The sequence below is a fragment of the Strongylocentrotus purpuratus genome, unplaced genomic scaffold (genome assembly GCF_000002235.5).
Source record: "Strongylocentrotus purpuratus isolate Spur 01 unplaced genomic scaffold, Spur_5.0 spur5_scaffold_6, whole genome shotgun sequence".
Taxonomy (NCBI): Eukaryota; Metazoa; Echinodermata; class Echinoidea; order Camarodonta; family Strongylocentrotidae; genus Strongylocentrotus; species Strongylocentrotus purpuratus.
In genome coordinates, this window is record NW_022145612.1 from 16,502,816 (window position 1) to 16,530,629 (window position 27,814).

Consider the following 27,814-nt stretch of genomic DNA (forward strand, 5'->3'; position numbering starts at 1 on the left):
GGCACTTTTTCATCCATGAATAAATTAAATAGAAATATAATAAACTGTATAAGCAACGAAGCTTTGGTAAGTGGTACATTTGGTTGATATGTCAATGGACAAATACATTATAGTGAGGCAATGGTGCATAGTTACATTTGGTTGATATGTCAATAGAAAAATACATTATAGTGAGGCAATGGTGCATAGTTACATTTGGTTGATATGTCAATAGAAAAATACATTATAGTGAGGCAATGGTGCATAGTTACATTTGGTTGATATGTCAATAGAAAAATACATTATAGTGAGGCAATGGTGCATAGTTACATTTGGTTGATATGTCAATAGAAAAATACATCTTAGTGAGGCAATGGTGCATAGTTACATAAGCTAATGTAAGCTAACAGAAAGTCTGGTAGTCAAATGGTATCCTATGAGAATTACGTATTGTTTTTATCACGGCCTTTTTCTTGTCTAGGCAAAACAAGAAGACCATGTGATATCGGACTACGAAGTTTTCGATGTACCAAGCTGGATTAATTATATAAACATAATAAATATTTTCGTGTGCATCAATAAAGAATCGAGAAAATTGATTATAGTTTTATGTCTACCTTTCAGTTTCAAGTGAAATCCATCGTGCTCTTTTATTTTTATGAACACAACATGGTGCACTATGGCCTACCAAGAGTAGACAATATGAATGTTGAAATTATATTCCATACGTTCTAACAGCGTTAATTACTAAAATACAATTTGTATTCGTAACTTGGGACTATATAATGATCATTGTTCATGAAATATCCGTTAATATCTTTAAATATGTTCGAAATGGACAGCAAATGTCCTTTCTTAATCTCCAAACGGTAAAATATCGTCATACAGTTTCTCACTCTCTTCGTCTACCTTTGTAGTTAGTAGAGGGAGTAAGTTATTTGCTCTTCGAAGCATAGCAGGAGTTCTTGATCTAGTTCTTTCCTTTGGTTTTTGTTTGGGAGATATAATACACCCGTTGACATATCTCGGATTGGACGAAACAGCTTGAAGTAGCTGAGTTTTCATGCTATGATCGGCTGTTGGATCGGGTGACAGCGGTGGGAAGTCCGATTAGCTTAAACTAGGAGGTATCATAGGACTTGGTGTTTGTCGTAGTTCAATAGAAGGTTTAGATTTTCGTTTCGTCGCTGGACGTCGCGGCTGTCGCCACCTGACTTATAATTTTTTTAGGACGAGATGACACGAATTTGTTCTCTGTGGCATATTATGTCACTCATACCCCGGGGACGTAATGAGGTAGTATTACCAATAGGTTTCACAACCGGTGACGCCCTTGGTCTCACCGAAGGAGGAACTTCCATTGACGGTTTTCTTGCTAAGGCAATAGTAGCCGGTGCGGTAGAACACCCACTACCAGGACCAGGAGTCCTTTCTGGGAATGAGGATTCCGTCCAAGATGATTGTGTTCCTGCAATCAAAGCTGTTTAAGTACCATCAAAAGGTAGATTTGCACGATGGGATGGAAGAGGGAATGGATCAGTGGGGGTTCTTCCATGATTACCTGCTTCTGCTAAGATATCACTCTCACGACTGCGATGGTTCTCGCGTTCATATTCCCCATCGTGCTGACTATTCATCGGTTTTTCGTTTTCTAGAACCACAGCATAAATCGAGTTGTCGTGTTCATGCGCACCAGGTCTCGATCTCTTCGTCTGAAAAAACGATCCAAACCCATTTGTATCTTGGCATTATCAGCATACGGATAATCATATTACTCGTCATCATAAGGTTCTTCATCATCCAGGTCACGGTGGTACATGGCACTACTGGTGGCACTATCCATCTCTATCTCGCAACCCTGGACGACTCTTGACATCGAACTCAACGTATCATTTTCGATGTAGCCACTGGCCATATCCTGGTTCCTGCGACTCTTTGCGGCAAGCGAGGATCGTACTTCATAGATGGTCTCTTCGGGCATTCGATGCATTGTTACAGGAGCAACATATACTGATGAAACATTGGTGCTTGATTTTGTGACTCCGGGTAGAGGGTCAAAGAGTAAGCTGCCTGGTAGTTCCCCAGTTTGCCGTAGACCAGTGTAGTTGCAGAGACTGGGAAGTCGGTATAAAGGTAAGGCGTGAGGTAATTGCGGATTGTGAAAATGGGTCCAATAAGTTGGCGCCACATGATTTGAATGGCCCCCTCTTCCTGCAAGTCAAATACAAATATAAAGCTTGTATTAATTTGCAAAATTAAATAATTTTGTATCATTCATGAAGAATTTGTCGTATCTTTTTCCTGGAGAAAATATAATATACTCATTAATATTATAAGAACTTATAATGCAATGCACAATGTATCTTGATAAAGTTTTTCTAATATTTACCATTTTCCTGTTAATATAAACGTGATGGATTTTGTACAATTTTCTGGATGTATGTTAAAATGTTTGGAAAACGTGTTTTTAAAACAATGCTCATTGCGTTGACTGTTTTGAAAACATTATTAAATATTGTTCTTGTTTATACACATAATTCATGGACAACAAATTATCCCTTATTTTTTCGAATGTAATGTTTTTATCAAAACGCAAAACTTTACCCCCATGTTGCCTGTTCCTTTGTTAAGCCTTTCTCTTTTTTACCTGGGATTTGAGCCCCGAATCTAATTATTGTCGACGTACTGTGTTTTGCCTGTCACCTTTTTGTAACTAGGTGAAATCTTTTGTTTTTTAAAACCTGCATTTGTTTTTAATAAACTTTTGTTTTGTTGCTATTTTTCATAAAATCGTGTGTGCTTGCTTGTTTGGTATATCAAGACACGTCTGTATCTTGCCAAGTCGTGAGAGAGACCAGCATAGAAGGAGAGAGAGAGAAAGAAAGAGAGAGAGAGACCGACAGAGAGAGGGAGGAAAGAGAGAGAGAGAGAGAGAAAGAGAGAGAGAGAGAGAGAGAGAAAGAGAGAGAGAGAGAGAGAGATACAGAGACAGAGAGAGAGAGAGACAGGCAGAGGCAGAGGGAGATAGGACGATAGAGACACATAAACAACTAGAAAGATAAATAAAGAGAAGGAGACAGATATTGCGTATGAACAGAAGAGAGAAAGAGAGAGAGAGAGAGAGAGAGAGAGGGAAGCCTTTGGAAATCGTACGTCAAATTGAAATATTACAATATCTGGATAATTAGTTGATGAGCAAGGAGGGTCTTCTAAAAATGATGACAGTAATGGTCCGTATTTCACTAATAGACTGTTTTATTGAAATATTCAAAGTTATGGATGTTTCTTTCCTGGGGACTTTGGTGACGAGTATTCCTTTAGCCTGTTACTAGTGAGATTTTAGATTTGGGTGGACTGCTACGTGTGGCGTCTCTGCGTTGTGCAGGTGGACCTCTACCCGGGGTTTCCCACTTCTCTTATACGAATAGTGCAGTGGGTTGTTAACGCGCAAGGGTGATGACTCTCCTCTACACGGGGTCCCCATTTAACGTCATGTCCCAGGGACGGAGTGTTTTCCACTTAACATAGCCTGCGTCTATGAAACAAGGGGAGGGGCACGTTAACACACAACGCAGGCTTTAGTCATCCGCATGGGTTGTATTCAAACCCGAGATCTTTGGTTCGACAGGTAGACGCTTTACCGACTGAGCCAACTCGACTCCTCCTTAATTAAAGTGAAGCGCATTTAAGGCGACAAAATTGTTGGTGCATGGTTAGCTCCTTAATACAATTGATCCCTAAATATATTTGCCATTAAAATTAGGTCAGGAAAGTACAATGAATTTCAGAATAGTATTATTTTCACCAAGCAGAGCGTGGGTCCAGTCTTAGGGGGGGGGGGGGGGCATCCGTAAGGCTAGGGAGGGGGGGGGGGCACCAGTCTCATTCCATGTATTCGCTGACTGAAATGCAAATAAGGAAGGTCAGCGGTCATGGGCGTGTGTGTGTGTCCTTTCATATCTTTCCAATCTTTATCCTTCTATTTCTTTAAACCCTTTTTCTCCTTTTTCTTTCTAGTTTGTTTTAAAGCAATTCGATACCGATAAGTTGCACATCCCGTGCTCCCATTTAGTTACGTCACTGGCTCTGTTTTTTCCATAAATGATGCAGCCATGCTGATAACTCAAACATTATAGTACACATAGAATTGTGATTTACTGGTCCAAAGACTCTGAACGCATGGTCACATATTTGAGGCGTTTTTCCTAATATTTCATCAGAAAATGAACAATAATTCATGCATGATTGCGCTTTTGACAATGAAAACGCCCCTGAACTTTGTACACAGGCGTTTCATTTAGTGTCAACGAACCAATGCATCAGGACTGTCGATTTTGTGTACATGATAAAAGACCCGTTCATGGGCTCCATATTGTCACATTCGCGAACTTTATGCTGCCGTGATCATGGGGGTATAATATATTTTGCGGGACATATATTTTCACGATGCATGTACATACTTCTGGGAATTATTTGTCCACGTGTTAGCATGAACATGATCAAATCGTGTAGTGTCTCCTGTTTGACTCCTGTAGTTCTGTGTTTGTCGACATTTTCCAGAGTCTTTGAACACTTTCCCTCACATGCATTGACTATGTATGGTGGAAGAAATAATTGGTGACAACAATCTTCTGCGAGGATTGAGGAAAGAAGGGTATATATCTACACTGGACATTAACAGCACAAACAATGAGCCAATCCTAGTTTTCTCACGCACTGGATAAAGAAGACTACATTTATTATCATTCTCACACTGTTGCTCTACCAATCCGGATCATGGATATCAGCTGTTCTTCTAAAAGCATCGTTAGTATAATATTCGTATCATTTTCCTTCTGGTCTGTAGCATTTCTTGTACCAGTATGTCAAATTCCCCTAAACTCATTGTCTACCTGTAAGTAGGTCCGTCCCATGCTGTATTCCACACAAGTTCATTCCATGTCTGATGTATGTGTCCATCAGACACTCAAGATCAAGTCTCATTATTGAATACACCAATTCAGTTAGGAGATTATGGTATATTAAAGGCTATTAACTCTCATATGATCAGGGTTTGATCCTTGGTGCTGACATCCTTGGAACAAGATGTTGTCACCTACGATTGTCCCTCTCCTACCAGGTGTATAGGATATGGGTATATAGCCTAGTTATGCTGGGGTAATAAAAGGTTCAGGCCCTCGGGAAGAAGAGTATTAATTTTGATTAATGAATAATCTTATCATTATAGTTTATCATAATAGTTTATTGTCATTGTTGCTTCAACAGTTCCAGATTGGAGAATGCATGCACATAACTCTTTATCTGTGCCTACATTAAATCCAATTTCATCGGCATTATAATACTGCTAAGACTGTGTACGAAAACCTACATATTATCTTTCATAATACATATTATGTCACGTCGAATCGATAGATACGGTGAATAAAATCACAGGTTTTCGATCATATCCTTTTCAATGAATGAAATTTTGTCGTGGCGACCCAACTGTTCGATATTCCCAAGGTCTATAAACAGCTTATGGTTACATATGTTGGGAAAATAATACCATGCATCGAAATCAGCTGTACCGGACGTTGGCAACCTGATTTGCAATATGATTTGTTTTTTTTGTATGAACTTTTTTTATGAGGTTTTTTTTTTCTCGAAATTATTCAACAGAGTTTCGAATATAGACATAATGTTCAACACGTTTATTCCATTTATAGGTTTTTACACATACTCCTAAATCAATTGAGAAACTAAAAATATAATACAAACGGAAACAAGAAACAAATGTCTGTAAAAACTACTTCTTCATACCAAATAATATTACTAAAAGTATCTAATGAAAGCACGAGAAATATTTCTTTGATTGTAAAATATGCGTTATTAAATCTCTCCTCCTACGACAATTAATGTATCTTTTTTTCTTGGGGTTATGTGTTAAAATTCTTGCATCCTTTTTAAGAATCTGAATAAACTCTTATAGATTCATTGGGAATGGAGGCAAAGACAGAGTTCAGAGAAAATTGCTGTGTAACGATTATAATCTTATGGTCTATGCATGACTGGTATCAGTACACACTTGCACTAGCTTAGAAAACGAAGTGGGTGAAAGATTTGTTCGATACAAAATTTGAGTGTTGGTGGAAAGTAAATTGAATGTTTATAACACTAACAGTAAAACGTGTTAGAATACTCTAGACTAATCTATGCTTTGTGAATAATCATTTACAGAATAACACAGTGCTTTGGTTAATGATCTATAACCAATATTTTGTATAGTAGGTCTGAATTCATTGAAGGTGAAATTGGGGATATTGTGCATTTTAAAATAACCTACATGCCTCACCTCCAAACCGGGTCCATTGTTGCTTTGATAAAATGACAATACATACATTCCAAATTGCTTGACGTCATCTCTCTGTTTAGCAACAATAGAAATACAGGATAAAGGTACAATAGAAGCAAGAATAGTCCAGTTACCACGTTAGACCAAAGGGGTTTTCCCGAAATTTTGCTACGGACTCACACATTATTCCGTAACCTAGTTATTTTATAGTCAAATATTTAGCTCTTAGTCCATTGTCCAAGAGAAGTTTGATGCCCCCCTGTCACATATATTCTTATGTGTATAGGTTTCTGAATTTGGGCAATGTAATTTTTGAAAACAGTCCTTCTTTGCCTTTTTGAAAAAGTGTTTTACATATAACCCAAAACATTCTGTTCAGTTATGATCACAAAGTATTCATGACAAATATAAATGTATTTAAACTGTTTAAAATGTGCTATGAACCTTGGTATTTGCAGAGTAAACTGTTTATATAAAATCTTGTACAAACATTCTCATACGAGTAAATACACTTGTAGCTCGTTTACACCAATGTCTAAGATCGTGATTTGACTGAAGTATGGACATCTTTCACCGAAAGGAACTCGTACAACAAGAGTATCCTATGTATGCATTTATTTTGCCTTACAAGTTACGACCCCGTGGTCTAAGTTCCATCGTAATATCGGGATGTTGGAGAAATGGCGATGCTTGGACCATCGTGTAAAAGTGCCAGTACATCGAGTGGTCTGCGTACAGTACTGGATCATGCTCAGTACTGTTTCCATTGACTGATTATTGATGTGAATGATTAACACAAAGAAAAAATATGAATTGTACAAAGGGTACAAAATAAAGGATACGGCAGGGTAATCATTACTTTCTGGGTTATACGTCCTTATGAATCTATGATTGATTTGCTCTTGAATAGGCATATGGTATAAGGTATAAGTAATCACATACAGACTGTTCATGTTTGGCGGGTGTTTGGTTAGTAAAGGTAACAACAGTTTGTCATCGAAAGAACATCTTTGATTCTCTATTGGGTGGGCACGCCTCATGGGTTTAGGGGGCTGTTAGAGGAGAGCAGCCCATAAAAGGACATGTCTCCGAACTTCAAAGCACATCGGTAGCAAAAGCAGACTTTTGGACAGAAAAGAAGAAACGGAACATCAGTCGCCTCTGCATACTGTTAAGGACTACTACTGTGATTCAGTCAGAACATGGGATTTGTGGGCCGCTGTCAACTTCTAAAAGGGATAAGGAAAGAGAGACGAAAACTACATTCAGTTACTGTAACTTTCCTGTTTCACCTCTTATAATTATTAATGATATTAAAAGAATGACAATAATTTTGATTCATATATATATGTATATATATATATAATGTAAAAATAAATGGTTCTGCGTCGGTGCATAAAATGAATAGGACACAAGGTAGATAAATAAAAACACCGGAGAAGTGAATATTCCACTGACGTTTCGGGCATAGCCCTTTATCGAAGTGATTCAAGCATAAACAACAATATACAAAATCAAAAATATATAGGCGACGCTTGGTAGTCAAGATGCAAAGGCGCGTGAGAGTACGCGAAAGAAGAGAAAAAGAGATAGAGAAACGTCACAAAGCTCAAAAGTTGGACCATTGTGACGTGAGAAAATAGGAGAAAATTAGAAATATAGGGAGCGTTAGAAGAGCGTATCTCCAGGGGAGATACGCGGAAAGCAAAAGAAAAGGAAAAGAAGAGGCGCACAGAAAGAAAAATAAGCAATTGAAAAAGCATTATGACGTAATAAAGATATTAAAGTTCAACAAAGTTCAGTGTGAGTTAGGGAAAGATCTGAAAGTGGCGTTCATCCCGTCCGGATCATAATGCTGATGACCTTCAAGTATGTGTGCTGAAATCTTGCCGAGATGAGAAAGAAAGGAAGCTAATGGAGGAGAGGATAATCTTCAAACTTGGCACTCTCCACCCGGACGGGATGAACGCCACTTTCAGATCTTTCCCTAACTCACACTGAACTTTGTTGAACTTTAATATCTTTATTACGTCATAATGCTTTTTCAATTGCTTATTTTTCTTTCTGTGCGCCTCTTCTTTTCCTTTTCTTTTGCTTTCCGCGTATCTCCCCTGGAGATACGCTCTTCTAACGCTCCCTATATTTCTAATTTTCTCCTATTTTCTCACGTCACAATGGTCCAACTTTTGAGCTTTGTGACGTTTCTCTATCTCTTTTTCTCTTCTTTCGCGTACTCTCACGCGCCTTTGCATCTTGACTACCAAGCGTCGCCTATATATTTTTGATTTTGTATATTGTTGTTTATGCTTGAATCACTTCGATAAAGGGCTATGCCCGAAACGTCAGTGGAATATTCACTTCTCCGGTGTTTTTATTTATCTACCTTGTGTCCTATATATATATATATATATATATATATAGCGCTCAACACAATGCCTTTGTTGGCTTTACAGTACAGGCCTGACCTGATCATTCTGATCCATGAACACGCACAACGCACATCTTCAATCAATTTGAGTGTTTATATCTGCCATAACCATACTGACCACTCTGTAGGAATATACAAAAGTCACTTATGATAGCTTCTGCCATTCTGCTAGTCAAATTTACCTTGGCAATATCAATGGTTTGACAAAGGGGCGCCTTGAAAAGGCTCATTACTTTGCATATTTGCGTGATCTGAAATTCTTTTCAAAAATGGTTATGTGGGATAAAGTACACACTCATCTACTTAACCCTAATAAGGCCGGGGGGGGGGGGGCATTATGGCCCCCCTCCTCCACGATTTTCCCGATTCTTCGGGAACGAATATGGATGGCGCCCCACCGGTCGCTGAATTTTTTCTTTCGAGTCTTGCGCATCTTTAAACAATTTTTTTTTGAAAATCGGACCTACAGTGTCAAGGTCACGTGACCTTTTGTCTTTCCATGTCAGCCCGAAAATCGCTCATTTTTGTGATTTGTGTACAAAACATATGGAAATGTCATTTTTTTCTAAAAATAGATCAAACATTGGTTATTGGGTCTTGTTTAATGATTATTTTTTTTTTTTTCAAAAGACTTTATTTTCTGCAATCAAACAAATCAGTTATACAACAAATATGGATAATTATATAAAACATAAGGTATGCAAACAATATACAAAATATAGAAACAAATGTATAATACATGAGTAAGAGTAAACTTATACGTTGGGCCATTGCGTGTATAAAGAAAGAAAGCAGAAGGTCGCCGTTATAAGCAAAAGCTTGAGTAGACGGTCAACCGAGCTAAAATAAAAATGAGATGTGAAATATTGGCAAATTAACAAGAAGAGGGGGCCATGATACTCAAATGATATATATTACAATTAAATGTGAATATAGACAGTTGTATTCAATATAAATAATTATAGAATTAGCATATGAATCTCATATTTATATGGCTACTGATATTATACGTTAATGACAGAGATAAGAGAGAAACTAAACAAAAACAAGGGTGCAAGTGGTGCGTGTGTGTGCAAGTGCAAGTGTCCTCAAGCGCCAAAATGTTGAATCATCAGTATTACTATGTAACGTCAGACCAAAATTTAATGTAGTTTCTAAAGTTTTAGAAAAAACGCTTTAAATTTTTTTTTTTTTTTTTTTTTTTTTAAACCTTTATACATTATATTGTGAAATAATGTGTTTTTTTAGTGTAGCTTTAAATGAATAGAGAGATGTACACTGTTTAATATGTCTAGGGAGTGCATTCCAAATGTCTGGACCGTGATATCTTATGGACTTAAGCGCTAACAAAGTTTTAGGATTGTGTAAATGAAAATCAGTACAATTACGCGTTGGATATGAGTGAACATGGGAATTAGGAATAAATACGTCATGAAAAAGAGGAAGTGAATTTTGTGTGTATTTAAACATACAGATTGCTGTTTGATATAAGTGCAAATCACTCACTTTTAAAATGTTTAATCTATAAAATAACGGATTTGTATGAGCTAAGTAATTAGAACGAGTACAAATCCTAAGTGCTCTTTTTTGCAAGAGAAAAATTATATTTATCTTAGTTATACTACAGTTCCCCCAAACTACATTACAGTATGTAAAATAAGGTAACACTAATGCATTATATAATGTATAAAGTATTTTCTCGGGTACAAGATCCCTCATTTTACCAATTACCCCAACTGCCCTTGAAATTGATGTTGTAATATTATTTACATGATTATTCCAAGTAAGCTTTGAATCCAAAGTTATACCTAAAAATTTTGTCGATTTCCTTTCAACTATAGAAATATCATCAATAACAATGTTTATAACCTGATCAAAGTGTGTTTGGGAAGCACAAAAATTTATAAAACATGTTTTATCTAAATTGAGTGACAATTTATTGCATTTAAACCATGTTGAGATTTTAACTAATTCATTATTGAGAGTATAAATTAGAGTATTCAAGCATTTATGAGAATAAAATATGTTGGTGTCATCTGCGAAAAGCACGTAAGTAAGAAGTGGTGATGACTTTACTATGTCATTAATATAAATAAGAAAAAGAAGGGGGCCTAAAATTGATCCTTGTGGAACACCACATAACACATTTAAGTTAGGGGAATTAACTGACTGAAATGAAACAAATTGCTTTCGATTAACTAAATAATTCTTAAACAAGTTTAAGGCTGTGCCTCGTATACCATAATGAGTAAGTTTTTGCAACAAAATGTTATGATTCATGGTGTCAAAAGCTTTTGACAGGTCCATAAAAACCCCAATTATATGTTCCTTATTATTAAGTGTTTGAGTTATTTTATCACAAGATTGTATCAAAGCATAATCAGTAGAAAAACCTTTTCGGAATCCAAACTGATTGCAAATAAGAGTATTATTTTCTTGTAAAAAAGAATAAAGGCGTTTATAAACAATTTTTTCTAAAATCTTGGAAATGACCGGCAATAGCGAGATAGGGCGATAATTTTTTATTTGAGTTAAATCATCTTTTTTATGAATAGGAATCACTTTGGCTATCTTTAAGGAGTCCGGGAAAATGCCTGTCGATAGTGATAAATTACAAATATGAACTAGGGGAGAGGCCAAACAATAAATAATTTTCTTTAATAAATACACACTTATTCCATCATAACCGCATGATCTACTCATCTTAAACGATCCAACTATCTCTAATATTTCATTTTCATTCACTGGAATAAAAAATAATGAATTTTCATTAGCATCAAATAAATAATCCTTAAAGTTTTCATTTGAATGTATTGTCGAGGCTAAACGTGGACCTATACTAACAAAATAGTTATTGAAAGCAGTAGCAATTGAATGAGGGTCCGTGATTTCATTACCACTTTCAACTATCATATCAGAGCATACTTTCTTTTTAGTTTTTAAGAGATCATTAATTGTTTGCCATAATACCTTTACATTCCCTTGATTAGATTCTATTTTATTTGAATAATACCGTTTACGTGATACACGAATTAAAGTTGTTAATCTATTTCTATAATGTTTATATCTATCTTTATTCTGAGCAGTTGGTTTACGCAATGATATTTTATACAAACGATTGCGAGTTAAAATTGATTTCATTAACCCCCGAGTAATCCATGGCTGTTTTATACTTATATTATCTTTTTTTTTAATAAATGGCATATTCTTATCTATATAAAAAGAGAGTTTATGCAAAAAGTTTTGATATGATATTATGTGGTTGTTCAGGGGTCAAAATAGTTGAATTGTAGTAAGAAATGAAATAAAACAACAAAAACAAAAAAATACGTAAGTTAAAAAAACAATGAAATACAAAAGAAATTATCAAAACAAGAGATAACATAAGGAATAAGCTGACTCTTCCAAAAAAAAATTGTCGTATTATTATTTTAAATGATCTAATGAATATATGTGGTGAAAAAGAATACTTAACTATGAATAATATATGATTTATAGGTAAAAATGTGATTTTTTTTGGACCATATTTGTATAAATTACCATAAATATCCAAATAAGTGAATTTTCAAAAAATTCAAATTATCATATTATTCTATACACTTCACTTGACATGCGTGCAAATTTTCGCGGAGATCGGCAGTTTCACGGCCGAGATCTTAAGGGGGCCATAATGCCCCCCGGCCGTATTAAGACCTCAAATAGCCCGGCCTTTTTAGGGTTCAATGCTCAATATGATTTCGTCTTATTGTATTTTGTTCACTATCATGGTCACATATTTCTGTGTCTGAATTCAATAATAGTTATTTAGTAATTCGCCGGCTCAAACGGAAATAAATACTTTCCTATTTAACCTGCCGTGTGTTAGAACTATGTTAGTAAACATCTTCTCCTTATTATTATTTTTTGCACCGAACTTCAGTGACGAGCACTAGACGCGCGAACGAAACATGTTTGCATGACGTGTTGCATATCGGAGGACTTACCAGAGTCCAGGTAGGCATCAGGGGGAGTAATCCCTGTCAACACCTGTGTTCTAATCAAGAAAACTATGTTATTAATATGACATGCAATCGAATATATATGTACACACACTATATCCATCATAATATGATTCTACATGGGTTTCATGTCACCTCCTGCACCGCATCACCGGCGCGTCACGCTCCAAGTGAACAAACACATAATAAAATAATCATGAATAAAAAGAATTCATGTACAAAAGTAAATACGTGTCGAACATTGACACCGTAAAGTAAAGCAAGACAACATCAATACATTAACAACGTATTGAAAAATGTATAATTCACGTCCATCAACCTCAACTACATTGACAGAACTGAACTATAACCACTCCTCTTAAAAAGTATATATTTGGTTATTTTTTTAACGGCGTCTAGCTCGCTCATCGTCGAATAAGGTCAATGGCGTCTCACGTCACGTACTCAACGTGTAAAACTCCTGTGAACGCTCAGGCATGAGCGCCTCCTCATTTACATAAATTCCAACCAACTTTAGGTACCAATAGGAAATTGTATTTCCTTTACAACCAAATAGGTAAGGCCCGTAAACAAAAAATAACAATCATATACAATCATATACAATCATATAAGGAAGATAAGATTAAAACAAAGAAGGTAATAACAGTGTCATTAGGCGTTGAAAGAGGGGAAGTGTAGTAGCATCTTATTCGCAGTAAAACCATAATGTTATTGTCACTGAATCACAATAACAAATTGAATGTAATCTTTGTCCTATTTATTCCCAGCTTTGGCAGTCAGCCATATGCGTTGCAGTGCTAACCATGCTGTATGTAGTGGCGCTATCCGATGAGGATGTGTGTACTGTGCCAGAGAGCAACTGTACATGTTCTTCTCCATTGACGTCACGACCCCCCAGACCTTCATTTGGTGAGTACAATACATGTTGCACACGAGGTGTCATTAAGCTGACGTAGGGCTGCGTAATGGATAATGGAGTGCTGCAGCCTTTGATGCGCCACGCGAAAGTGGTATCCTACAAAGAGTGGTTGCATAATAACAGGAGTAAACATTTTGTTTAAGTTCCTGCGTATGGGCTACTACCCATAGGAAAGAAATGAGCCTGCCGCATACTCCTGCGGCAGACTTGCCGCAGATCTGCAGCAGACCTGCCGCAGACAGTCATCTTTTTCACATGCAAATTAGTTTTGCCGCAGACTTGCCGCAGACTTGCCGCATACTCTTTCAGTATGATGAAGAGTCTGCGGCAGGTCTGCCGCAGACTTGCTGCAGACTTGCCGCATACTCTTTCAGTATGATGAAGAGTCTGCGGCAGGTCTGCGGCAGACTTGCTGCAGACTTGCCGCATACTCTTTCAGTATGATGAAGAGTCTGCGGCAGGTCTGCCACAGACTTGCTGCAGACCTGCCGCAGACTCTTCGTCATGAATATTCACATCTCATTTAGACCTGCTGCAGACCTGCCGCATACTCTTTCATATCCAGTACGTGGCAATAAAGTATGCATGTAGAAGAACCAGTGATAAACTGATTGATACTTCATAATCGATAATGGCAATATCAATATTACCAATTAGGTAATACCAATATATATATATTACCAATTAGGTATATTCTATTCTCAATTGTATTAACTTCATCACATTGATCATTTGAAGTGTATTCAAGAGTAACATTTAAAGTGACACAGGCTCGTACACATATATATACTAAATATGTATATTGTTTCTTGGTTAGTAATCATAGTTTCTTGGTTAGTAATCAATATCTAATGCTTAAACGTGAATGTAATTGTAACATGATCAGTCAAAATAATCTATTGGTTAATAATGGCAAAAGGAAAATAGAAATCACAAAAATGATGTGCATTGTCTTAATTTGCTTAACAAATCATGATAAATGTATTTTTCTGTCACACGTGTAAAGTAATAATGAATATGCATGAGATGATTGGTTTCAATTGGCCCTATTAGACTTTGATGGGATTTCCTGTGGCAGACCTGCCGCAGACTGTTCCTGTGGCGTACTGGTATGCGGCAAGTCTGGAGCAAAGTTTCGCCCTGCCGCAGATCTGCCGCAGACTGTTCCTGTGGCATACTAGTATGCGGCAAGTCTGGAGCAAAGTTTCATCCTGCCGCAGATCTGCCGCAGACTGTTCCTGTGGCATACTAGTATGCGGCAAGTCTGCAGCAAAATTTCATCCTGCCGCAGATCTGCCGCAGACTGTTCCTGTAGCATACTAGTATGCGGCAAGTCTGCAGCAAAATTTCATCCTGCCGCAGATCTGCCGCAGACTGTTCCTGTGGCATACTGGTATGCGGCAAGTCTGCAGCAAAATTTCTTTCTGCCGCATACTTCGGCATACTCTTTGCCGCAGACTAAAAGTCTGCGGCAGGTCTGTGGCAGATCTGCGGCAGGTCTGCGGCAGGTCTGCGGCATACTTTTCACTTTCCTATGGGTACCCTTATCAGCTCAATTCGATGCGGAATGTTTGACGCAATCAAAATAACGCCTCATGTACTACGAGCACATCATTCAAAGCATCAGTTTTACCCAGATAACAATACGACGTTACGCCAACGTGGGGCCAACGTAAGTTGTAACGTTGGTCCAACGGCGCCAACATGATGTTGGGCCGACGGCTTTCTTGTCGGCGGGCCAACGTTAGCCCGACAGTGACAAAATGACATTAAGCCAACATCGGGCCAACGTTATGCCAACCCCTATCCGACCACATGTGTCGATGTCCTCCCGACATTGAACCAACGTTATGCCAACCTCTTTTCCACCGTATGCCGACGTCTTTCCGACATTGGAACAACGTCATCCCAACCTTTTTTTAACCATGTGCCGACGTACGACCAACGTTATGCCAACCCCTATTCCACCATGTTCCGACGTCGTTCCGACATTGGATAAACGTTATGCCAACCCTTATCCCACCATGTGCCGACGTCTCCTCGACATTGGCCCAGCGTTATACCAACCCCTTTTCAACCATGTGCCGACGTCTCCACGACGTAGGGCCAACGTTATTCCAACCCCTATCCCACCATGTGCCGACGTCGTGGGCTGTTACGTTGGTCCATTGTCGCCAATATGATGTTGGGCCAACGGCTTTCTTGCCGGTGGGCCAACGTTGGCTCGACAGCGACGAAATGACATTAAGCCAACATCGGGCCAACGTCCCCCCGACGTATGACCAACGTCATGTCAACCCCTATCCCACCATGTGCCGACGTCTCCCTGACGTAGGACCAACGTAATGCCAACCCCTTTTACACTATATGCCGACGTCTCCCCGACGTTGTCCTAACATAATGCCAACCCTTTTCCCACTAAGTGCCGACCCCTCCTCCACCATGTGCCAATGCTAGACCAACGTTATGCCAACCTCTTCTCCACCATTTGCCGACGTAGAAGCAACGTTATGCAAACCCCTAGCCCATCATGTGCCGACGTTGTACCTCCCCTTTCCAGTTCATGCACACATCCTTCTGACATTACCAACACCAACTCAACAACATATTCACACCAACATCAGTCGTCCGTTCATAAGAACATCGTCAAGATCATACTACATCGGACATGTACAATCATTCAAACACATGCATCACAACGTGACAAGGAAAATCCAGGTAGTTTAAGATTGGATTAAATAAATAAACAGAGCAAAATCCACAAAATGAAATACTAACAAATCCATCAAAATTAGACTGAATTTGAGAAAAGTTCATTATAGAACTCGACTTACATCCCTCCGGAACATATGTATAATAACAATATTGCAGCAAGAGGGACATGTTATTTTAATTTCGTCATGTCTATGATCTGGTACATTTTAATCACTATCAAAATTTGATAACAACTTATTTGTCCAATTTTAAAGAAAAGTTCACCATCTTGCTTCTTAGAATTTGCTCTGAATACATCCCCCTCCCTCCAAAACAAAAGCACAAGGAAAATAAACTGATTTTGTGATAAATCATACTTTATTTTATGTGTAATAAACAAACTGTTGTAAATGTGAATACAATTATTGTACGTCTTTCTTTGGTATTTTCGTTTGAATTAAAAAAAGATGTAAACATAGTTTCAAGTTCAAGGTATCTCAATGTGTCACAATAAAGGCCTACTATCAATGAATGCTAGGACGATATGAGCTGTTATAAAATGAAGTGTCGCTTACATGTAACACAACATAACATACTGAAATTCATTGTACGAATATAATAAACAATCCTCACAACTTCCCGAGTAAAACAAAACAAACTTTCTGGCAGACGAACACGATTGCTTATGACAAGATTCCTCTACATATGTACAGCACAAAAATATAAAGAAATTAATAAAGTATCCATCATTTGCATACCAAGAACTAGGCAATTAATGTAAACAATTTTCCATAAAAAATAAAAAATAAAATTCAGAGAAATTGCCAACATTTTTGTTGCTTAGGCATTTCAGAGATGCTGATACATTTCGTCGCCATATCTATTATTAACACATCTACAAACTGTTTTTTTTTCCAGGAGGGATAGGTTACATTGCTTGAATGTGTGAAGTAAAGCAATCGCTAAATGTTTATATAACAAGAGAGGAAATTTGAAAGAGAAAATAAGAAAGAGCAGAGCTTGTAAAGGGAAAAACACAAGTTTCTTCTATTTAATAACAAAAGTTATTGTTTATGTTGTGTACAAAACATATGCCTGCAGAGCTGGCTAGCGAGCACCATAGCTTGCCTAAGCGGAGATCGTTCTTGATATAACATCACTTATCCTTTGGTCAATCATTCAGAGGAACTCTGAGAATTGTAAGGGGAGGGGTCCACCATTAGACGAGCAACTTGGAGAGGTTTTCAAAAATTTGTAAAAAATATAAGGAGGCATTTTTTATGAAACAATTGTTATTATGTTGCTTTAAAAGGGTCTTGATACAAGACGTAAAAGTTTTAATTTCCTAAGGCAGTGGACCTTTAAAGAATGGGTTAGTCGGAATAAAAATCTTGTCTAGCTTGTGGTAGTACAACTTCGGCATCTGCGGCAAAAAAAGAAGAAGAAAGAAACCAAACAAGATTTAAAAGCAGATCATGGAAACATCACCTTGAAATAGTACGGATATTAATCAAATAGTACGGCATTCAAGGGAAGAAGTCCTGAGTGGCACATCCTCCCTAGTTTTGATTAAATTTCATGGATAGAAGTACTCTGTCATGAAAATAACTTCGTTCAAACTTTAGAGCGAATGACCCAGTAGTATGGAAATTAGAAAGGAATGGATTTCTTTTATAGCATCAAACACTCTTCTTAACAAAGGAAATATACATTTTAAGTAAAATGACAGTGATATTCTTCGAATAGAAAGAACCAATTTATAGTATCTGCTTGCTCAGTGTTGAGATGCTTGATTGATAACAGTTTAAAGCCCCTCTTAAATGTTGGATCCCAAAATTAGCCAAAGAATAGATGGCACAATCTCACTTAAATGGTATGATGTAAAAGAGGATGTCATTAACACCCGGACACTTCTGCAAACAGAATATTGCCCTAACAAATGTGTTTGAAGTAAAATATGGATGAAAGAATACAAAATTTGCGTTTTCTGCATACAACACAAAACCCTAAGTTAGTAACTTTGTATTCTTTCTTATTTTAGGACAAATGTTTGAAGAAGAGTGGCATTCTCTTTCACATCATTATAAAATTGAAGTGAAATGTGAAGCTCCCAATACTTGAGAGAGCTCGAGAGGCTTCAAAGTAGACACAAAAGCACAAAGCTATATCATTAGTTGCTTATACAAGAAACAAATCAATTGACTGTGTTTTTTTTGTGGCACCCTGCATTCAGAATTGTTTCCCCAAAAATACTGCTATAAGCAGTATTTCATGATTTGTTGTTGTTGAATAGTTTTGTAAGTGATCACAATGCAGTTTCTCAATATAATCAGGAAAAAGATACTTGCATCCGTTAGCAGCTATGTCATACACAAACGTACATTAATCCAGTACATTTGTACTTTGTGTGCAGGGCACAACTACAACGAATACTACGAAGTGCATTAGCTATTCTGTCTACATGTATAACTAAATAAAAAATGAATAAAATGCCAAATGACATACCCATATTTCTGAACGTTGAGGTCAATGGGGTCGATGTCGAAGGGGTCCTTGGTGCTGTTGATGCTGTTCCGGATGATCGAGGTAGGGGTAGCTGGATCTGGACGGGTAGAGGAATCTGGAATTTGTTGTGAAGTTGACGATATGAAATGCAGGATTTGATATTTAAATTTCAGAATTGTAGGGATTATAGGAGAAAAAAGTATTGGGATTTGGAAGAGCTTTATAGATTTGAATGTATTAATAAATAAAGAACGGCAGAATTTAAAAATAAATAATATTTACCTTAAGTTCAAATTATAGCAATTTAATATACATGTGCATAAATAATAAAAACTGATTTGAAAATGAGAATAAAAATGCAGCAATAATCAAATTTGTGAATGAAAATTTTGAATGAAAATTATGGGATCGATCAGTGTTACTCCCGCCCCCAATAGCTTTTCCTATTTACTATTCGATCAAATTGAGGTTCTTGGCCAATTGTGACTTTAAATGATTGCAAATGCCAAAATGAGGGTAATTCCCACCAGCTACCTCTTTCACATCACACTCACAATCCACTAAATGTGTTGATACAAAGTTCTTGCATATTTTGGCAGACTTGGCACACTCTCTTGTAAGATTTCAGGAGGCTAGAAACATGTACTAGCGGGATATCTGAATTCACAGCCCAATCTCGTAATTGATTCCTTTTCGAACTGAATCATCATCAGCATTATCTATATTGAGCTACTACAGAGTATAGTAGACCTACTTCTAAATCTGAAAGTATCAGAGACTATAATATCATTTAGATATGCATACAAAAATGATGCGTCTTCCCATTCAGCTCTATATATCAAGATCAGTATTTGATTCAATTGGTCTTTCAAACAATGCATCAGCACCTTCAACACTTGAAACACCAACAGATTCACAATCATTTGATTCATGGTCGATATTGCATATTGGGATGAACATCATCACTGTCACGGACGCTGTAACATGGTGCATCAATACATCACCTAGGTCTAACCAGGGCATGTGAGTTAAAAGTCTCACCTCCCTGGTCTAACTCTAAGTCAGGAACATATTAACATTTATCACGGCAAACATTCAATGCATCTGATGCCGACACTTCGGCCCCCCATCATAGCCATCATAGCCATCACTCACACTTCAATTGCACGCAGCGGGTGTGCATGCTAAGCGTACGCCGAGCGGTACACTCGTACTCACTTTCACTTTCATTCGGACAGGGAATTATCAATGATTACTTTAACAATTACTCATGCTATTTCCCTCGCTTTGTGACGGGGAGTTCTCACACTATACAATTTATCAGTTTCACGCGACATGCTCACAAAAATAACGTTGAAAGAGAAAGAAAATCATTCATTTACCATGCAGTGTTGGTACTCCCCGGCAACTGATCCAGATAAATGGACAGGAAATGGCTGACGTACGTTGCAATTGCATGAGCACATGGGAATATTCGCACGCATGTAATTTTTTTTTGGCCCAACGTCATATACCCTACCAATATATTCATGCACTATTTATCAGTAAAGATGGAGACAATGGACCAACGTTAAGCCAAGGTTGGCCCAACGTCGCGTATAGCCAACATATCCACCATTTCTCAGTAAAATTTGAAACGATGGACCAACATTGAGCCAACGTTAATAGCCCAAAGTCGAATAGCCAACCAACAGCCAAAATTTATCAGCAATAATTGAGACGATGGACCAACGTTCACCAACATTGGCCCAACGTCGAATAGCAAACCAATAGCCACCATTTATCAGTGAAAATGTCGACAATGGACCAACATTGAACCAACATTGGGCCAACGTCGAATAGCCATCCAAAAGCCAACATTTAAAATTTAGAATTGAGACGATGGACCAACGTTCAGCCAACGTTAGCCAAACGTCGAATAGTCAACCCAAAGTCACTATTTATAAGATAAAATTGAGACGATGGACCAACATGAAGCCAACATTGGCCTAACGTCGAATAGCCAACCAAACGCCAACAGTTATCAGTAATAATTGAGACAATGGACCAACGTTCAGCCAACATTGGCCCAACGTCGAATAGCCAAACGATAGCCACCATTTATCAGTGAAAACGGAAATGGACCAACGTTGAGCCAACTTTAGCCCAACGTCGAATAGCCAGCCAATAGCCACCATTTATCAGTGAAAATGGTGACAATGGACCAACGTTCAGACATCATTAGCCTAACGTCGAATAGCCAACTAATAGCCACCATTTATCAGTAAAAATGGCGACAATGGACCAACGTTCAGCCGTTGGCCCAACGTCAAATAGCCAACCAAAAGCCAACATTTATCAGTGAAAATGGCGACAATGAGCCAACGTTAGCCCAACATCGAATAGCCAACCAAAAGCCAACATTCATCAGTAATAAATGAGACAATAGACCAATGTTCAACCAACATTGGCCAAACGTCGAATAGCCAACCAATAGCCAACATTTATCAGTGAAAACGGAAATGGACCAACGTTGAGCCAACTTTAGCCCAACGTCGAATAGCCAACCAATAGCCACCATTTATCAGTGAAAATAGTGACAATGGACCAACGTTCAGCCAACATTGGCCCAACGTTGAATAGCCAAATAATAGCCACCATTTATCAGTAAAAATGGCGACAATGGACCAACGTTCAGCCAACATTGGCCCAACGTCAAATAGCCAACCAAAAGCCAACATTTATCAGTGAAAATGGGGACAATGGACCAACGTTCAGCCAACATTGGCCCAACGTCGAATAGCCAACCAATAGCCACCATTTATCAGTGAAAATGGCGACAATGAACCAACGTTCAGCTAACATTGGCACAACGTCGAATAGCCAACCAATAGCCACCATTTATCAGTAAAAAATGGCGACGATGGCCCAACAATTAGCCAACGTTGGCTTGCCGACTTCGACTCTGCCGACCGTGACCGACGTCGGCCCAACGCCGTATTGTTATCTGGGTAGCTCCATTCGATCACCAATATATAATAGATGCCTAAAGGTATAAACTTGGGAAGATTTTCACCTTTCCAAGGTGATATTAAAATCGGGTCTTCACAAGTTTACAGTCGATAGTAAGTATCAACGTTTTTATTGCAATAATAAATAACGTGATAGAGATATATGGAAATATCCAGTATACCTCTGATTTCCCCCTCGTTTTTTAATTCAGCTTGTTCCGACTGATTGCGCAACTTTGTGTAAATATTCAACGAAATGATTGTTAACACGATTGATATGTTAGAATTAAATTAAAACCGTCTTTAATAAAATGTTAATGAATGGACGACTCCCATAGTCGTATTGTTATATACACATAGACTAGGGGTGATACCACCCTCTCTCGACGCTCTTCCTTACATCTTTGGGTGTTACCTAAAGCTATTGTTGGAATACACACGCTTTTCCCTTATGTAATCAGCTGAAATGCTAAATTAAAATTAAAATGATATTTTGTCTTTTAAAAGTATTCTCTGTAATCGAGAACAAAAATAGTTGAAAGCCAATAGTTGTAATACAGTGTCTATATTTACCGCTCTGATTATTTCCATCTCGTTTCCATATGAAGCTGATTGCTCTGTCGGGGAACTACCTGGGAACCTCACATCGCTGATTAATGACACCTGCGAGACCAATGCTAATGTACCATGTAATACAGTGTGCATGTTTAAGTGTGACGCAGGATACACCATCACTCACAATAAATCCATCATCTGTAAAATAGGAATGTTTACACCTGACATTCCATCGTGCAATGGTAAGATTTTTCATGAATATCCCCTAACTTTTCTCAGAAAGTTCAAATTCTTTTTCCTATGCTTCAAGGGAGGGCTTCAAGGGAGCGCTTCCACCAAGCATCTAGACAAAGAACTAGATAGTTTATTCCTCAGCACTACATCCTGACTTATGGATCCTGCTGAGTATCGTCGTAGAAGTAGAAGTATATCTATAGTGGCGTAGCTATAGACCAATGAGAAGCACGTACCCTCTTCCCATCAACTGGTGATCACAAATGAAAGAAAGAAAGAAGAGAGAGGGGAGAGAAGAGGGGGAGAGACACACAAACTCTGAGACAGAGAGAGAGAAAGAAAATGGACAGAGAGAGGGAAGAGGAGGAAAAGGGGGAGAAGGGTAGAGGGGAAGGGATGGGGGAGGGGGAGGGGAGATTAAGGGACCATGCGTTATGAGAAGAAGGTTTTACGACCCCCTCTCACACCCTGCTTTTACTGTTTCTCCCCCGAAGGTCTCCAATGCACCAGTGAGACAATTATACCTGAACCCATCCTAACACCACTGTTTACACCTAAATATATGCCCTCCCCCCAAAAATAATGTATACATACGTCTTGGCTAGTCTACTATCATATTTTGTCCACAAATTAGGCCAATTGCACTTTCTGATCTCTACTTTTGTGACCTCCTACTTTTATCAAAACCGGATGAATGTGCTTCTAACCCGTGTGATAACAATACTACATGTGTAGATCTCTTAAATTTTTGTTTTTAGTGTTTTAGTAGTAGTTTGATTATGATCTTCATTTATCAATTGCTGTTTTCATCATGTTCTGTAGTATTTGTAGGGCAAAGAAAATTTTGGTCCAAAATTATTTAAAAACAGTCAAAATTGTACACTTTTTAGTGTTGCAATGGACCTTTAGATGTAACTGACAGGGTACTAATGTGTTTGCTGCCATCTATTGGCCTTGTACGTTCAGTGCATTTGAGTACATGCTAAGAAAGCTGCCTCCATGGAGGCACTCTAGTGCAACTGAACTCGCGACTGCAGGCCAAGTTATCCCATTTTGGATAAAATTTATTGCAGGAAACTGTGTTTGTAGTACCTTTATAATATGCTAATTATATCTGAATCATAATTTTTTGACAAAAAATGCTGTAACTTGAAAAATATTCATCAGAATTATTTCAAAATTGGCAAAAACATAAGTTTTTATGCAACAAACAATCCTATCATGGTTTTTGCAACATCCTAACGTCACAAGCAAAATAATTTTCAAAAATCATTCGAGTTTCTGTTTTTTCTTTGAAATATTATAATTTTATGTAAATCATGAAAATTATACAAATGGTGTCATAGGATTGTTGTGCATATAAATGTACTATCAAAATCACAAAAAAGTGCCTTGATATCGTTATTACAATTACAGTACTAGTACAAAGAACCAGCACTACAATATTTTTTTGAATATTCATGTCCTTGAGTAATTTGCATATAATTTGCATATCAAATGAGATAAATAACTTTCTCAGAATATTTTAGATTCTCCATTGCCTCAGCTCTCCAGAAATAAATGGTTTATAGTAGTTTACTATTAATATCACGTAATGATCTATTACGAATTCTGTATCAATTTGCATTTCACTGTATTTTACCAGACTGGTCCCCTCAAACATAAAGGTACTAAAGCAAAGCAATACTATTTCGTAGTACTGTACCAGAAATGTTCGCGATACAATTAACAAATAGCAAATCATTAAAATATATGTGAATACAACATACTGAATTGTTAAAGAATGAGATCAAGACAATAAAAATACATGCACTGTTCATACAGTCGAATTAATGCAACTTGCACTTTGTGTTTAAAATACATTTCTATTTCTTCTTACTTTTATCAGAGACGGATGAATGTGCTTCTAACCCGTGTGTTAACAACGGTACATGTGTAGATCTCTTAAATGACTATAATTGTATCTGTGTACCTGGATATGAAGGCAAGAACTGCCAGAACGGTAGGTCGTTTCCATAATTATATACGTTGTGTATGGTTATTACATATAAAGGTACTAAGCAAAGCAATAGACGTGTCTTTCTTTCGTAGTACCATTTTAGAAATGTCCATGATACAATAAACAAGTCGCAAATCGTTCAACTAAGCGTAAAACCAACGCACTGAATTGTTAAAGAACAAAATCATTAAAAATGAAGATGTAAGCATCGCTCATAATAAAATAGTCGAGATAATGCAATTTGCACATTGTGTTTAAAATATATTTCTATTTCTTCTTACTTTTATCAGAGACGGATGAATGTGATCCTAACCCTTGTGGTAACAGTGGTTCATGTGTAGATCTCTTTAATGACTATAATTGTACCTGTGTACCTGGATATGAAGGCAAGACCTGCCAGATCGGTAAGTCGTTTCCATAATATATACGTCGTGTATTACTATTAAACATATACATATTAAGCAACGAGATAAACATCTCTCTCTTTCGTAAGTACCGTACCAGAATGTTCATGATTGATCTTTTATTTATTTATTGGCTCCATTAGTAGTTAAATACTGTTTTCCGTGAAGGCCCTACAACAAAAATACAACATTTGCAAACATATCGATGTAAACAATACAAATCGAGACAAAATAAATTTCGGTACAACATTTTCGAACAAAGGAAAAGAAACAAAAAACAACATAATGGACCAGTTCATTTATTAAGATAATCATAACGCCAAAACAAAAGAGTAAATTAAGAATTTGATGGCTCATTTCTTTACAAATTAGGTAAACTATTCCAAATAGCCGCACCATGTTTTCCCATCTATGTTTTTATTTTGGGTAAGATTAATCTGCGCGTTCTAATGTTATGTACATATTGGGATTTTTGAATCATTTGTAAAATATAGACCGGAGTTTGATTTTCCAAAACAGAATAGCTCATTTTGCATTTGAAATAATTTCACCTATTTCATTTACATATTAATGCATTAAAAGATTTTAGGAGTTTCCAAAGTTTCCGGGGGTTTGTCTTATTTTCTCGAACACCAGTTTCATAATACTTCTTTTTCAAGGTAGTTCGCAAATTGTTAAGGTGATTTCGAACCCCTCTGTATGAAACAATAAGGTTAGGGGCGCAGCCCCGAAACAAATAGTACTATTGGAGTCACCAAGTGCCTCGGAAAGAAGGCAGGGGGTATTTGTTTTATATCCTGCATCAAAAATTACAAACACAAACAAGAAATTCTTTTTTCTTCTTTTTATTTTCTTTAAATCTAAAAAATTAATAAAAACAACAATTAATTGCAAATATAACATTTTAACAATTTTTGCTGAATTTAACGAACTTTATCAATTTTTGTTTTCAACTCCCTACTTTTTCAGGGCAACCTTAAAATGGTTGAAATATTTCTGGTCATGTGAAGAGCTCTCAACAAATCAAAAACCAATATATTTTTGATTTAGGATATAATATTGATTATTATAGGTTTTCTTTCCGTTTTTCACTCAGTTTCAAACCGTTTTTATTCAATCTCATCCCGAAACTTCCCTTTTATAAAACAGTCAATTTCGTCTTTGGTCATTCATTTTGGAACTTTGTCCAATTTTTAAAAATCATTTTACGTCCAATTTTGTCAAAGTAAAATCAAGTTGGTCATTCACAGCAGCTATCTTGCAAATTTTCGTCCCTTTTTAATCGATTTCATCAAAGCGTCATTCAAGTTCGTCACTTGTTTGTTTGTTATAGTTATTACGCTTTGTCGTTTCATTTCTTCCTGAAACTTGCTGTATGTATATACGTTTGCATTATTTTTGAACAGCGTAGGTCTAATAATATACGTTTTCAATACCATTAGCGTCGACAATTCCTTTTTTTTTTAAAATACATGTAACTGAGTTTCACATTCTTAATTGCTAATTAATGGCTATGCTTTGATTGTTTAAGTTTTAATCAGGTTGAATATACGATGAGCAACAATGTATTGTGTAATGAAAAAAAAACAAAATCATTTAATATTTTGACTTGTTGTGTGTCTCCATTTTCATAAAAATAAATACAAAATTATGACTACCAAAATATCATAATAATCCTGATATTATCTATGTTCTTCTCACACAGTGACCGTATCATCTACCGGTACTCCAGCTTCTAACACTCCAACGGCATCGGTGTCTTCACCATCATCAACCCCCTCATCGACAGAACCTGGTAAAGATTATTGATTATTCCTGATATACAATTAACTCAATTGGCATAATGGTGAAGATGATGATAATGATAATAATAAAAATTATGATGATGTTAATGATAATAATAATAATAATAATAATAATAATAATAATAATAATGATATTCATGAAACGACTACTATATACTACTACTACTACTACTACTACTACTACTACTACTACTAATACTACTAATGATAACAATATTTAGATAGCGATCAATTTAACATGATAATAATAATGATGATCATGACCTTTACCTAATTGCTATGAAAGCATGTATGCTGCATATAAGTAAGCAACCAACAGTCCAACGGCTTTAAGTCATCTCTGAGGGAACTAGTAAAGAGGATCACTGCATTACTTTGGTTTCGAACCCGGGACCCTCCGTTTACGGGATCACTTCTCTACTACTGAGCCATTGCACCTTTTCCTTTTTACACCATATTTTTGTGTCATTTTGTAAATGATTTTCAAAATCATTTCAAATTTTTATCTGTTGTGTGTGTCCAATTTAATAACAAACGAAAAACCAGAATCTATGAATGGTGAAATATCATAATAATCCTTATATTATCTATGTTCTTCTCACACAGTGACCGTACCATCTACCGGTACTCCAGCTTCTAACACTCCAACGGGATTGATGTCTTCACCATCATCAACCCCCTCATCGACAGAACATGGTAAAAGATTATTGATCAGTCCTGATATCCACGGAGCCATCGTTCCTTAAGCTTTTGAACCCTATTTTTGTATTAATGTGTAAGATATTGAAAATAATTTAATATTTTAGTTCAAGTTCAAGTTCAAGTTCAAGTTCAAGTTCGAGCTTTATTTCCATTTTACAAAGTATACAAAAGTAATTATACAAGTGTACATGTTTGTTTTTTCTTTGCTAAACAAAAAAGAATTATATTATTCTTAATCAAGTTACAAGGAATTGTAGGATAATCTTTAGTG

General features: G+C 36.9%; 1 protein-coding gene across 1 annotated transcript; it reads left to right on the forward strand.

Annotated features, from left to right (window-relative positions):
• The first annotated feature begins 4,136 nt into the window (after positions 1-4,136).
• Positions 4,137-27,587, forward strand: LOC115919456 (delta-like protein D). Its single transcript, XM_030973315.1, has 6 exons — positions 4,137-4,785; positions 13,504-13,645; positions 22,453-22,641; positions 24,522-24,635; positions 26,742-26,831; positions 27,448-27,587. Exons 1-6 carry the CDS (start codon positions 4,756-4,758, stop codon positions 27,585-27,587), a joined length of 705 nt encoding a protein of 234 aa, XP_030829175.1. The 5' UTR covers positions 4,137-4,755.
• The last annotated feature ends 227 nt before the right edge of the window (positions 27,588-27,814 follow it).